This window comes from Aspergillus pseudonomiae (genome assembly GCF_009193645.1).
Source record: "Aspergillus pseudonomiae strain CBS 119388 unplaced genomic scaffold BDV37scaffold_67, whole genome shotgun sequence".
In the NCBI taxonomy this organism is placed as follows: domain Eukaryota; kingdom Fungi; phylum Ascomycota; class Eurotiomycetes; order Eurotiales; family Aspergillaceae; genus Aspergillus; species Aspergillus pseudonomiae.
The window spans coordinates 76,870-90,003 of NW_022476059.1; the positions used below are offsets into that span (position 1 = coordinate 76,870).

A 13,134-nucleotide genomic window follows, 5' to 3' on the forward strand; every position below is an offset into this window, starting at 1 on the left:
ACCGACCTAGGGGTTCTAGCAATGTGCCCGTCCCTTTGTCAGGGGCTCTATTGGGGAAGTCCTATGTAACACCAGGTGGCCCACCACTCGAGGCCCTAGTCAGGGCGTCTAAGGGGAAGGACCAGGGCTCGGTGCATACAGACCTCCTCGATAACGGCAGCTCACGGCCTGTGCGCGGCAGTCATATTGTCGCAAGCATGTCCTCTCCATGACACAGGATCTCGGGCACCCCTGTATCACGCTCTCTAGTGTGGGCTGGATATCTCAGCATGTCCTAGAGCGACAAAGAACTTCAGGAGCCTACTACGCCCGACAGGACTTATATTATGCTCATCATAAACTATCCAAGCATGGTCATACAAAAAAGATTATGGGCAAACCGGAAGATATGGACCTATATGGGCCATCAAGAGGAATAATTACTACCAACGCTTGAAACTACGGTATATAAAGAGCCTTTTCCTCTCGCATCATATTATCTTTCCAAACGAGATCAGGCACATCATTGTTGCTATCATCTTATGCTCTTTAACCTCCAGGTCTTTGTTGAAGCAGCACACAGACTACCATGCATTCCGTCATCCTTCTCACCTTGCTGTTTCTTGGCTTTAGCGTTGCAGTGCAGCCCACCTATCCCAACAGGAAACTGCCACCATTGCGAGGCGACCCTCAGAATGGTGTTGACCCTATGCACATGATCGAGACAGGGGTTAGTCAGCGACCAAGGACACATTTCAGATCATTTTATATCCGGCTAACGATATCAAGTACTGCAAAATGGGTGGAAAGGCCGGCCAATGCCGTGTGGATCGACGGCGCAAGAAGGGAAATCTCCGGCGGAAATGTGATACAGACAAGCCGGTAAGGACACCACTGAGGCTATGATATCATATTGCTGATATTACACCTGGTATCTAGTGCACAAAAGATGAGGATCCATGCAGTATCCGATGGGGACCAGGAGATGATCAGAAGCCCAGCGTGATCAACGTGAATTGTCATCTATACTAGCCAGAGCACGGCTTTGCGGTGGACGAGAAGGCCATATTTTCAGCCTTCATGATCATATTTGAGGTGGCTGGGAGAGAAGACCATGTCAGGGCATTCTGGCGATGTTGATAGATTGCTAAAATTGTTATCTCCACGTACAATGTTCGCACACCATGCTCAATTAATGGAACCACCTTGCGTATATCTGCATACATATAGATCCTTAGAGTGTTTAGCCCTTGTATATTAATTAAAGGTAAGATGGACAAGGCGGTTGGCCTTAATATAATCCTCCTTGTTGTGCATCGACTGGGGGGGTACTAGTTCAGCTTGAATGAAGACTCAAGACAGTACTCAGCATGGTATAACCATGAGATTCCCCGACTCTCTTTGAGAGTATAACCTACCTTGATCGGATGGGTTTCTAAGGGAGGCCTCTTGAAACGCCTGAATGGATCACCAGTCCTGATACCCAGTTTCTTAACTAAGTGACTCAGTACTTGACAGTTGTGATGTTTTATGACTGGACATGTTATATATCACCCAACTTACTTATCTATGAGCCAGCTTTCCCTTCTTGTTCTTTTCAGATATGAAGCATGCAAGAAGAAGTGTAAGCACGTGTCGATCGTTCCCCTAGCAACCTCGATCTAGTTTATCTCATGCGCAGTTCTTCCATACGTCACTTCTCCACTATTTGAATGGCCCTTTTTGCTACTGCGTATGGAGCACAACGCGAATGATTCTATCGAGCGATGGATCGACAATGTATCGACAGAGCTGCAGTTCAGTAGTACTACGAGCTCCAATGCCAACCGTGAGGGGCAGTCTTGGCTAGACGATGTTGAAACAGCAACGCAACCAAAGCGGAGCTATCCAGATTCCCCCATGGCTCAATCCGACCCACAAAAGAGACCGCGACGAGAAAACTCGGAGAATGTGCCGCCTAGTGTAGCGCCATTTCGGGATGACATCTCGCTGGCCCCATCTCTTACACAGTCGACACCGAGCCGACGCTCATCTAGCCCTACCCGCGTGAAGGCTCAACTAGCAACGGCGTCGCCGAAGGTGGTTTTTGTGCACGGTAGCGCAGACCCCGGGTGTATAGAGGCCAAGAGCTTGTTGGGCTTTCTCACATCGGATGATAGCACACCATGGCAAGCAAGTACAGACATAGTTAAGAAGATATCATCAGCATCGTCTCGCTGTGCTACCGAGCTTCGGAGTGAGGGGTCTTGGGCGATCGATGTCGTTCGACCGTTGCTGGAAGCGGCAATCGACGATCTTCCTTTGGAGTCTTGGAGTGTGTATGCTATCATCTATCCCAAATCTACTCTGCGGAGTAGACTGCATCGGTACTGATAGTCCCTATAGACAAACGGAATCGGTCTATTCCAAATACCTGCCGCGATATACTGCGAAGGATACATTCAATCGAAAAATCGATCTAGTCGTGGGGCTACCGAAGGAATCATGGAAAGAGGAATACGAGCGCGTGGGAATCGATGCCATCGGTCGGGACCTAAGCCATATCGACCATCCACATACCGGAAAAAGGCTACTTGGGCTAGGTGTGGAGGTCAAACCACTGGGTGGAAATTTGATCGAGGCCCAGGTACAGCTGTCAGTTTGGATGACCGGCTTGATGTCCTGGGCATATTCCAGTCAACATCAAGGTGGTACCCACGTATCTCCTCCGCCGATCGTCGGTTGCACTGTACTTGGAGAAGATTGGAAGTTCTATATTATCTACGGCGTTGCGGGCGCATCGCAGCAGCTCTCTGAAGTGGTAAGCATCTGCCATGTGCGTGGTATCTGTCCTCCAGCTGATCTTCTTAGCGGGTTTGGGGCCCCTTTTCAGTTCTTGAAGGCCAAACCATGGATGAACGTGGCGTTGCTGCTCTAGCCTTGAGGCTCCGTCGCGTCATGCAATATATTCGCACCTCCTATACGGAACAGCTCCTCTCCACAATTTCCAGTAGCTATAGCCAATAGAGATATTCCGAATGGTACGATGCATCTTTTTTGGTGTTGTTTGTAGCCTTCCTAGAGAACGGGGAAAGTAGCGTGATGGCTAGAGGATGGGTGAATGGGAAGTATTCTGGACCTGGTGCCAGATAAAGAAGTTCGTGAAAGGGCTATGCGGCCAACGTGATGTCAGTGACCATCCAATCTTTCATTCACTTCACTTTCCCCTCCCATTTCACTTTGTTCTCCCATCTTCTGTCTTCTCTTTCTTTTCACCTTCCACCTCACCTTCATTCGCTTTTGGCAGATGGAATAGCGTTATGGCACCTGTTCCTTCTTCCTCTTCCAGCCTCCTGGAGCTGGCAAACTCCATCTCACAATCGATCCCCATGCTTCAGGATGAGTCTTCAAAACATGCATGCAACGCCCGTGCCAATGTGATCGAGGCATGTCGTAGGATGCTGGCTCTCGTTGCGAGTCCTGCAGAGATGCTCAAAGAGATGGCACTGATTGTAACAAGCCGCTTTCTCGCACCATGAAGAGTTCTTGGCTAACCCGATGTACAAAGGACAGACAGAATCTTGCATCCTTGCAGGTCATCAACCATTACCAGATCGCGTCCATCGTTCCTCTCACTGGAAGCATTGCTATGTCTGAACTCGCTCATAAGTGCGGGCTGCCTGTGGACATTCTACGCCGGATCTTGCGACAGGCCATGACCTACGGTGCATTCAGCGAACCGGAGCCAGACTGTGTTGCGCAGACAGACGTTTCCCGGGAGATACCACGGCTGTCACCGCTGCTTACTTACCAGCTTGACGTTTGTTTACCGTCCATGGTCAGGCTTCTGGACTGGTTGAAAGACAGCGACAGAGAACACAAGTGCCCATATCAGATCGCTCATAACACCGAGGATACATGGTGGACGTCTGCCTCCAAGGGACCGGAACTGATTGAAAATTACGGAAAGTACATGGCATTAATTACCAGTGGTGGGGCCCATGATGTGAGTTACGTTCTGCAGGGCTTCGCCTGGGAGAAGCTGGGAAAAGCCATTGTCGTGGATGTGAGTATTGATGTATCCAGTTAAACCCTCCTATAGGTTTCTAATAATCATAGGTTGGCGGGGCAGATGGATTCGTCGGAATAAGGCTCGCAGAAGAGTATCCTACTTTAGCTGTGATCGTGGAGGACAATCTCAAGCTGAAGGATAGTGCCGATGGCAATATCCCTCGCCACTTGAAGTCCAGGGTCGTCTTCTTGCCGCACTCATTTTTCAAACCCCAGTCGGCATTAGGTCGCGAGGCGGATGTGTTTCTCTTGCGACATATTCTACACGACTGGAATGACAATGATTGCCGCGCCATTCTGCAGGCTCTTGCTGTGAGCATGAAGCCAGGAGCATCCATCGTCGTGGCAGAGCAAATTCTTCAAAGCCCTGGAACTGCGTCTTGGCAGCGCGAGCGCATCATGAGAGCATTAGACATGCAGATGATGATTCAGTTCGGGAGCAAAGAGAGATCCTACGAGGACTGGGACGCATTGTTTATGTCCATCGACCCACCCTTGGAAATTGTGGGTTGCGTGCACCCAGCCGGCAGCGCGGACTCCTTCATGGAACTGAAGAAGAGAGCATGATTGTCATGGCCGTAACCTCAAAGCAACCGTCACCATGTGTGAATTGTGTCTAGGGTCTACAGCGCTACATTATTTTGCATGCAACCACCTTTTCGAGGAAGCGACCTTGATATGTTACGGTTCGAAAAGATACATGAAGTTAGCATAGCTTAATCAAGTGCATATTTCCAGGTGGTGTATGTCTTTTTTCCTGCTTCAGGAGCTGTGCCTATACCACTCGAAAGTCAATCCAAGCTGCTTAGGTTCAGCTGACGATAGTAGGTCAAGTTGCCCCCGCTACTCCAAATCCTGACAGAATGCTTTTCTCGAAGACAATCTTCCGGTAACTGACCCTGATCAACGCTGTGATGGCTGTCACCACTTCTGTCGCCGCTGGAGCGTCATTGTTTGCTTATTTCGTCGGAGGTACTCTGTCGCAATAACGTCCACCAGCTCCCAAGGCTGTCCCGTAGTCCACGAACTATGTTACCTATAGCCACGTACGGGGTGGTCGCTGAAACTGTTTGGGCATTAGGTCCTGGCTCCTTAATTGTTTTTTTTTTTTTTATTGAGAAGCTATTTGTCTTTGTAGCTAATTGCGCAGCCGTGGCATACTTATTGTGCCAGCAATTGTCGATAATATCGTCGATCAGCGGATCGCTATATAACCCCGGAAATTCTATATTCTGCAGTGAATCCACGACCTTAGGTCCATGCTTATGGGGATCGTCTGTAAGACATTGATTGTCATAAACCTCGAAACTATAATTTATTAGATAATATATGGATCCCAGTGCGAACTGCTTTGTCTGAGGGCCTAGAAAGCTAGAGGTTCCACGTGGTCCTTGGTCTGTTTCGCTGCTATTGAGCAATCTTTTATATGGGGCCAAGCAAGCTTTAAAGTCTGTCCCAATCTCCACTGTGCAATTATAATTGGACAGTTTCAGCCGGTCGCGATCGAGAAGAATATTTTCTGGTCGTAAGTCACTATGAGCGAGGTTGAGCGATTCAAGGTAAGCAACGGCTTGCGCCAGGTCATTTATCTATCTCTTCCGCAGAGGAAGAGGCTCCAATCGTTCTACTTTAGTGACCGCCATTGTCTCTTGGTCTCGAATATGGTTATTCTGTATCTGGGCGGAAAGACATATATCTAGAGACTAGTTAGCAGAAATACCTATCAGTAGCCCATTCGTGTCTCACCTTTCATGTATTCAAGGAAAATGCTATTGTCTGTGTATAAGAAGCACTGTACTATGTATGGGCAAGGGCGATGCCGCGAGAAAATCTCGTAGATCTTGAGTTCTTTCTGGAATTGCTCTCTCTCTCTCGAACTCTCTAGGCTTTGGTACCTTGACCACGATGCGAGGATGTTCCTCGTACACGAAAGATATGCCGCCGCCCCAGATCCAATGCACGTCAGGAAATCGGCGTTGAATATCCATCGCATCCACGAGATGTGAGAAGCGGTCGTGGGAATAGCACGATTAAAAAGCACGCTGTGTGTTTGATGTTTGGGGAGAAAGTTGGACAAGAAGAACGGGAAGTGCCAATTATGCAGGGGGTGGTTGGCTGTATCACTGAATGCACTCTTGGCGAATGCCAGGATATGCAAATGGCGGGTTGCGAATGTATACTCATGTAACACATGTTCAAATATCACTATCTCAGCCACCTGATAGCATCATGAAAGAAAAGGCTGATGTGGATGGCAGAAAGGCACCGATACTACCCTTTGCATCGATAACTAGGCTATTTGGGATCAAGTGGATTCCTCGTTCTGCACTGCCCCAAATTAAACTAAATTAAGCAGACCTATAACCTGCCCTTCCCCACATTTGTTGCTTATAAGATACACAGAAGCGCTCCACTGACAATCAGCTCACTAGAGAATCACATAAGGCTAGCAACAGAAAGGAGAGCGAGAAACACACAAACTAAGCCAGAAACCCAAGCACCTCTTTCTCCACGCTGGTTCTCGTTCTAAACTCATCCTGCGACGAAGTCTTCAAAAAGTCCGGGCAGAAGTCCGTGATTGCAGAAATTCCTCATGACGATCCGGAGCAGAAGCCACATTCGTGATCGCAGCCGCAATTTGTAGTGCGACGATGAAATGCGAGATATTGTGGGACAGAAGAGCGTGGGCGGAGATCACCAGCGGTGCAGAGGTGATCTGGTCAGGCCCAACATAGCGCATCTCGTCAACTATTCGACTGTGATGCTGGGTGGTAGGCTCCTCCACAAACGCCGCTCCGAATAAAGAGCACCGGTTTTGGCCGGAGCCCGAGGTATAGCTCCAGGACTGCTCGCCGAGGGTGGCTGCTGTCTCGACAAGCACATCTCGCTGGGTGCCTACCTCTGGGGCTATCGTGGCCCACGTGCCGGGGTAACAGGCCTCGTTGATGATCAGGAGACGGACATTAGGCGGCAAGACAGAGACAGCGGCAATCATCTCGGCTTTGGACAGAAACTCCTGTTTTGCGTGCTGATGACATAGCGTGACAGCGCCGTCTCTCTGGGTACCTCGCCCGATCAGAACAATCATACTGCGATCGCCAGAGCCTACCTGGTTGGAGTCATTTCTGGTCCAGTCCATGATGTGTGATTTGAGGCCGTGGGCCTCTAGTCGATAGAATGGCCTCATGGCCTCCTGGCTATCGTAAATAGGGACCCTCTCTCGCAAATCCTCTCGCCCGAATAGAAACGGCCCATATATATTTGTGATATCATAAAGGTGGGTTCCTGAGAGACATGTCGGATACAGCCCGTCTGCCATGAACTTCTTCGCGATCATCACGAAGTCCGTTGCCATGGCCGTGTCCAACACCTGCCTCCAAAAACTACCAGTGCGAAGGTGTGGAATGTAGGCTCAGAGATTGTTGAACAGGTGAACAGCTCTGTATTCAAACAGCGACCAGCAGTGACCAGCATTTGTTGACATCGAGATGACCGAGGCACTCTGTGATTCTTCGGGTCATGATACTTCATCGTGCCTTCCACAGAAAGGAACGATTGCTGATAGCTGGTGCCTCAGGCATCTAGATCCAAGTGACCTGTGCAGAACACAGTGACTAAGGTTCTGGTCAGTAGGACGCTTAAACTGACGTGAAGAGTAGCCGTTTTCAGTGCCCAATTCACCGTTCCCTAGCATTGGGGTGTAAAATATGGAGCTCTGCCCAGTGTCATTCAGTAGAGGCAATCGACAGTACGTGGATATCAAGTATATGCCCACGAACCATCCCCCTCACGTCCCAAGAGCAAATCAAAACAAGAAGAGACGAGTGGCCAACTAATCATACATCACGGCCTTGCATATGCAAAATTACTCCAAACTCTTGCGACCGTCCTACAATGTGTCGAGTGTGAGACTTTGGGAACAACAGCAGCCGTAAATATGGCCAAGGAGTACTTGGAGTTCACTGGTCTAGTTAGTGGGGTGTTATGGCGAAAATTCGGCGATGAGCCATCTCGATCCTACAGTAGAAGCAAGAACACGGTTAAATCAGCTCAGTGACCCCTCGTATGCAGAGCTACGTAGACACCTTTGCGGGGTTGCGTCTTGCTGCAAGGGAGTCGCTCGTCCTTACTTCCGACTCTTTATAAATAGAAACTAGACCATGGATGCTCGGATCGTCCAGGACATAACAAGGTTCATGTCGGCTGTAGATCGCTCTGAAGCCTAATTAAGGTTGCGAGGAGGTGAACATCGAATTGTGCGTTGTTAATGAATTCATTCTATCTATGGAGGGATGTCGTGGGGATGTGGTGAATAGTAATCCATGGTATGTGAATCTGTTCTATGCAAGGCAGATGCAGCGTTATACATGACAGGTGGAGGAGGAACAATATGGAGACACTGAAAGGAGAAAAGACCTCGGATATAGATGTGATATTAAGCACAAGTACCAGACTTGGAGCAATACATATATTTTCATAGGAATCGAACAAACAATGCAAGGTAGTACGTGGTTGGAATCATGCAATGCAAACACCGTTCGTGGAATATAAAGCGGAACAGGAGATCAACCGAAACAAAGGAAATATACACAGGAAACTTCGGTGAAGGTCATCGCTCAAAACACAATCCCCAACGCCAGTCATGATAGTTCTAAAAACAAAAAGCCAATGTCATAGTCAATCTGTGTGGCTGGATCACAAAAGCATGTTGATACATCTTAAATGAGCATCAATAGGACGAACATAGAAAAGGAAAGCATAGAAACGGTCAAGTCAGAGTACCGATCATCAGCTGTGTCAAACGGGAAATCGAACACCGCCACGTTCCGTGCTCCGTGGCTGAGAGAGGATGCGAGGAAGAGTCCTGGCCTTGGGATCTTGGTTGAAACGAAGGCGGTCGCGCTTCAGGTTAAACAATTTGATCATGCAGGCCATCGCCTGTTCGTCGGTCAGACGGACCTCGGGGACAGTCATGCCGTCCAGCGGCATATCCTTGACTGCGACGGACACCATCCACCGAGCAAGAAGCCCAATATCGCGGGCGTTACCCCAGCAGGGGAACATGGAGAGAATCTGAATGGCTCGGGTGAACTCCCGGTGAGTTACCTCGCGCGGGTCGGTCAGGAACAGGCGAGGACCCTGGACACCTTCCTCCTCGAGCCGTCGGTCCAACAGGCGAAGACATTCACGAGGAGTTGGATTGCGGAAGGGAATTTCTTCCTGGAAGAGGCTTGCCAGGCGAGGTCGATTGGCGAGCAGGTGGTCCAATTCCTGAGAAGGACCTGCGAGAACGACAACCATTTCTTGGGAGAGCTTAGGCAGCAGGTAGATGAGCTCGTCCATCGCCTGCATGGTGTATTCGTTGTCCCCCAATCGATGGGCATCCTCAACATACAGCAGCTTGCCGCGTCCGCGCTCCAGCTGCGATCGAGTCCGGATCGATGTGTGACTGACACTCGTGGTAACGAGATCAGACACCGAGCACTCAACCATGGCAGAAGTCTTCAAGACCCCCATCTTGTAGTACAAGGCGCTTAGATGGCGGGCGACAGTCTTCTTTCCAGTTCCTGTCACGGTCAGTCAACAATTGTCTTTCACTCGAAGCAGTAGAAATAACTTACCACTGGCGCCCTTGAAAACCAGTGTGCACGGGACTCGTGCTCTGGGGTCATGGCCCTGAAACCAGGCGATCTTCATCTCATTGTGATACCGTTTCAACACAGAGATAATGTCGTCAGGGACGATCGAGTGACGCAGTTCTTCCCGGAATGCCAGAGCGGCCTTGCCGCCCACCAGGTCGGTGTTGAAGTACTCGGGTTCGAGCACACGTTGTGACAAAGGCTCGTCGGGAGCACGAGACCGCCTCTGGTCGAAATTGCGGTTGGCAGCCGTCAGAAGACGCTCAATCCCGCGTGCGTTGTCAAAATCTTTGCGCATCCGGGCGCTCTCAAGGATATCCATGGCCGCTTGGAAGGCTTCAGGAGTAGCATCCACATCTTGCTCTTGCAATTTCGCCTGGAAGAGCTCCTCCATCTGCTCTCGGGTGAGCGGCTGGAATCGAACCACTTGGTGTTCGAGCATCCTTGACGCCTCCCTGAGTTCTGGGAGCAGTGTGTCAACGGCATGGTCGGAGCCGACGAGAATGGTACAGCGATTCTCCCCGTTCGCAGACAGCTCTTTGATGAGCATATCCAGGACACTATCGGAGACTTTGAAGTCATTGTCGTCGGTCTCCGGAGTGTCCATGTCGATGATCAGAGCTTTTCCGACCGTCGAAGAGAGAATGCCGTCAGTATCAGAGAGGTTATTAAACGCCGAGAGTGGTTTGACAGTCACTGCCGCACAATTAGCTACTGGTAATATCTAAGGGCTTCAACATTACTCACCTTCGCCATTGCTGAGGAGACCGAGATCCGCAAGGATCTGCGCGTACAGCTTCGCTGCGGTGGTTTTGCCCGTGCCCGGTGGACCAGCGAACACACGGTTCACTCGCACCAACAACCGCTTCTGGTTCTTAACCTCCCGCCAGTAGTTCTCCTCCACCGTACCGAAGACCTCACGGACGGAGGCCTTGACGGGTTCCTGCCCCACGAATGACTGCAGAGATGTCCATGCGGCGCTTTGGGACCGGATGTCGGACGGGTTGGGTCCCAGAATATCATCCTTGGAAAAGAAGAAGTAATCTACATCTTCCATTCCGATGTCCTGCTGCTCCATCAGGCACTCAGCTTGGCGGTGTGCGATGGTCTCCACAAGCTGCCGCACGGCATAGATGTTGGTGAATCCTTCACCGCGACTGCGGGCAAGTCGGCGAGCCGCAGCCTGCATGTACTGGCCGTCGAGCCCGCCTTCGGCCTGCATTTTTCCGCCGTATTCCTCCGTGATGCGGCGTCCTAAGAGCCGAAGAAGCTCATGGCGGTCGAAGTCCGCAAAGTTCACGGTACTACACATCCGGCGCTGCACTCTGGGGTTCTCATTGAGAAAGGTCTCCATATCGGGGCCATGGCCAATGAAGACGACGATGATCCGCCCGGTCTTCCGTTCCATCGCCTGAAGAAGGCAGTCAAGGATCTCCTTATGGGATTCGAGCTTGGAGGGCATCAAGGCGTGAGGATTGTCCACGATCAAGACACCGGCTGTCGGTGCGGAAGGAGATTCGGAGTTGACCATCTCTTTGATTAGCTTCTGGGCGCCCTGAGGGCCCTTGATGGCAAGGTCTCGGCCAGATGTCTCTTTGATGGTGTTGGAGTCGGAGATGCCGATGGCGTAGAGCATCTTGGCGTAGATTCGGGCAACGGTAGACTTGCCTACAGAATCAATATGATTAGCATCTGAGCTCACCAATTGTGACCAATGGAGATAAATTCACCTGTGCCTGGGTTCCCTTGGAACACTATGTTGTACCACTCATTGCGAGGTTCTCGGCCATGTCGACGGCAGATCTGCACCCAGTTCTGCACCCCAAGCAGCTGGCGCTTGACGTTCTCCAGTCCCACTAGATTCTCAATTTCGCCCACCAACTCTTTTTGAGCGGTCTCACGACTCACTCGATCTTGTTCGGCAGACCGTTTCTTCTGTAATGTGGATGCGATATCAATCTTTGGTGCCGGCGCCGGCGCCGGGGTTTGTGTCTGAGTCTGTGTCGATGTGGAAACGGAGAGGGACTGTTGCGACCGTCGAGGGCCCCATAAGCTCGTCAAGAGCGACGGGAAACGGGAAGTATTTTGCCTGCACTCCATCTTGCGGCACGGACACAACTGCGAGAGGAAGCCTCGTAACGTTGACAGCATAAAGTAGTATAAGGGAGGTATGGTAAAGGTAACGATCTTGCGAACTGTCGCTCTCAACATTCAAGTGTCTTTGTAGAGAGGATAGAATAGGATAGTAGTAGAAAAGTTGGTTCTAGTTCCCCCTCGCAGCCCATGGCTGCTGGGTCCCTTTTTATCAGACACATCTCTTGTGATCATTGTCTTTGGGAATGAAAAATCTCCGGTTGTTCCACGATAATTGCCATGCGTGCACGAGAATAGCAGACGCGGTAAGGCATGAGAGGCAGGCGAACAAGCGACAGTGGCAATAGACCTATGATGAGATGACAGATCAGAGACGAAGCGAATTCACCGCTCTTTGGCAGCACCACGCCTCACACTAAAGCGTCACTAAAAGATCTCTGGAATCGACGAGTGGGGATCGACTCCCGGTGGGTCCCATTTCACATGAAATGCACCCAGTCCAGTTATCGTTCGCGTACCGCGTCAAAGCGTCTGAGTTGTCTGGGGTTCCGATCATGTCAGGTTCTTAGGGTAGACATCATTGAAGAAACTAAGCCCTGAGACCTGAAACAATGCTGAAACGCTCCCCTGAAAGCTCTATTCTGATTCCCCTGAGGCGTTGGACTCCTCAAATCAGACAACCTATGACAGCATGAGCAAGGAGCCAAACCATGGATAAGGTGCATAAACCTGCCTATACTTTCTCGTTCTTAGGCATCGTCAATCATCAGGCATGCTTTAGTTCCAGATTGAATGGACGAGATGGCCTGCTGGTCGCCCAGAATAGTATAGTCCGCGGTCAGGTGCTTCGTGTCCAATGAGCGCACACCACATCGTCCGGCTTAATAATCCTGTGGTCCGTGGCCCGTGGCCACTCACGGAATTTCTAGCATTTTAGGAATATTTTCCACCTGCCTAACACCCTTGAACAACAAATAACCGGCAACCATAACGAAAGGAAGTGGCTGGTTAGGTAGGGAAAAAGATATTACCAACTTCTCCACCAATAAGAGAAGTCAGATTCAACAGCAATGACTCATTTGCTGAGGGACTTTGGGTTGCTGTGGCAGAGACTACGACCACGCAGTCTGGCACTATCCTATACAAACTATACCACTCGCGGAACATACCATGCAACCCACCAGAGCATGGTCCACTACAACCCCTCCTTCTCAGGGGTACTGGCGCAGTTTAGCTGGTCTGTGTTGGTGTCATCTGCAGAAAATATTTTCCTTGTTATGAACAGGCCCCAATTCAGGAAACAAAGCGTGTGACTCACAGAAGCCCACCATTCACCTGCAGGGTTGACCGGCATTTGGGCTCCACCATTATC

General features: G+C 50.3%; 6 protein-coding genes across 6 annotated transcripts; 3 read left to right on the top strand and 3 right to left on the bottom strand.

Annotated features, from left to right (window-relative positions):
• Positions 1-568: 568 nt before the first annotated feature.
• BDV37DRAFT_285892 (uncharacterized protein) lies at positions 569-1,011 on the top strand (the record flags this gene model as incomplete). The annotated part of the gene is made up of 3 exons (XM_032087818.1): positions 569-709; positions 769-861; positions 919-1,011. The coding sequence occupies 3 exons, from the start codon at positions 569-571 to the stop codon at positions 1,009-1,011; spliced, it is 327 nt and encodes a 108-aa protein (XP_031938511.1).
• A 702-nt stretch (positions 1,012-1,713) lies between these two features.
• On the top strand, positions 1,714-2,985 carry BDV37DRAFT_285893 (uncharacterized protein; the record flags this gene model as incomplete). The annotated part of the gene is made up of 3 exons (XM_032087819.1): positions 1,714-2,297; positions 2,365-2,779; positions 2,830-2,985. The coding sequence occupies 3 exons, from the start codon at positions 1,714-1,716 to the stop codon at positions 2,983-2,985; spliced, it is 1,155 nt and encodes a 384-aa protein (XP_031938512.1).
• A 250-nt stretch (positions 2,986-3,235) lies between these two features.
• Positions 3,236-4,681, top strand: BDV37DRAFT_296333 (S-adenosyl-L-methionine-dependent methyltransferase). The gene is made up of 3 exons (XM_032090087.1): positions 3,236-3,470; positions 3,536-4,024; positions 4,078-4,681. The coding sequence occupies exons 1-3, from the start codon at positions 3,279-3,281 to the stop codon at positions 4,594-4,596; spliced, it is 1,200 nt and encodes a 399-aa protein (XP_031938513.1). The 5' UTR covers positions 3,236-3,278; the 3' UTR covers positions 4,597-4,681.
• Positions 4,682-4,791: 110 nt separating this feature from the next.
• Positions 4,792-6,017, bottom strand: BDV37DRAFT_273834 (kinase-like domain-containing protein; the record flags this gene model as incomplete). Its single annotated transcript, XM_032085128.1, has 6 exons — positions 4,792-4,872; position 4,928; positions 5,080-5,618; positions 5,658-5,725; positions 5,776-5,900; positions 5,956-6,017. 6 exons carry the CDS (start codon positions 6,015-6,017, stop codon positions 4,792-4,794), a joined length of 876 nt encoding a protein of 291 aa, XP_031938514.1.
• A 563-nt stretch (positions 6,018-6,580) lies between these two features.
• BDV37DRAFT_285895 (uncharacterized protein) lies at positions 6,581-7,384 on the bottom strand (the record flags this gene model as incomplete). The annotated part of the gene is made up of 1 exon (XM_032087820.1): positions 6,581-7,384. One exon carries the CDS (start codon positions 7,382-7,384, stop codon positions 6,581-6,583), a length of 804 nt encoding a protein of 267 aa, XP_031938515.1.
• A 1,229-nt stretch (positions 7,385-8,613) lies between these two features.
• Positions 8,614-12,066, bottom strand: GbpA. The gene is made up of 4 exons (XM_032079573.1): positions 11,399-12,066; positions 10,416-11,336; positions 9,651-10,364; positions 8,614-9,596 (listed from the first exon to the last, which is right to left on the bottom strand). Exons 1-4 carry the CDS (start codon positions 11,877-11,879, stop codon positions 8,827-8,829), a joined length of 2,886 nt encoding a protein of 961 aa, XP_031938516.1. The 5' UTR covers positions 11,880-12,066; the 3' UTR covers positions 8,614-8,826.
• Positions 12,067-13,134: the final 1,068 nt, after the last annotated feature.

What these genes read in the sequence shown, in the direction of transcription:
- BDV37DRAFT_296333 (XM_032090087.1), top strand. Translation starts at nt 3,279, where the DNA reads ATGGCACCTGTTCCTTCTTCCTCTTCCAGCCTCCTGGAGCTGGCAAAC. An exon ending in TCAAAGAGATGGCACTGATT is followed by an intron (nt 3,471 to 3,535) that starts GTAACAAGCCGC and finishes AAGGACAGACAG; the next exon opens with AATCTTGCATCCTTGCAGGT. An exon ending in GAAAAGCCATTGTCGTGGAT is followed by an intron (nt 4,025 to 4,077) that starts GTGAGTATTGAT and finishes TAATAATCATAG; the next exon opens with GTTGGCGGGGCAGATGGATT.
- GbpA (XM_032079573.1), bottom strand. Translation starts at nt 11,879, where the DNA reads ATGTTGAGAGCGACAGTTCGCAAGATCGTTACCTTTACCATACCTCCC. An exon ending in CCAAGGGAACCCAGGCACAG is followed by an intron (nt 11,337 to 11,398) that starts GTGAATTTATCT and finishes TTGATTCTGTAG; the next exon opens with GCAAGTCTACCGTTGCCCGA. An exon ending in TCTCCTCAGCAATGGCGAAG is followed by an intron (nt 10,365 to 10,415) that starts GTGAGTAATGTT and finishes ATTGTGCGGCAG; the next exon opens with TGACTGTCAAACCACTCTCG.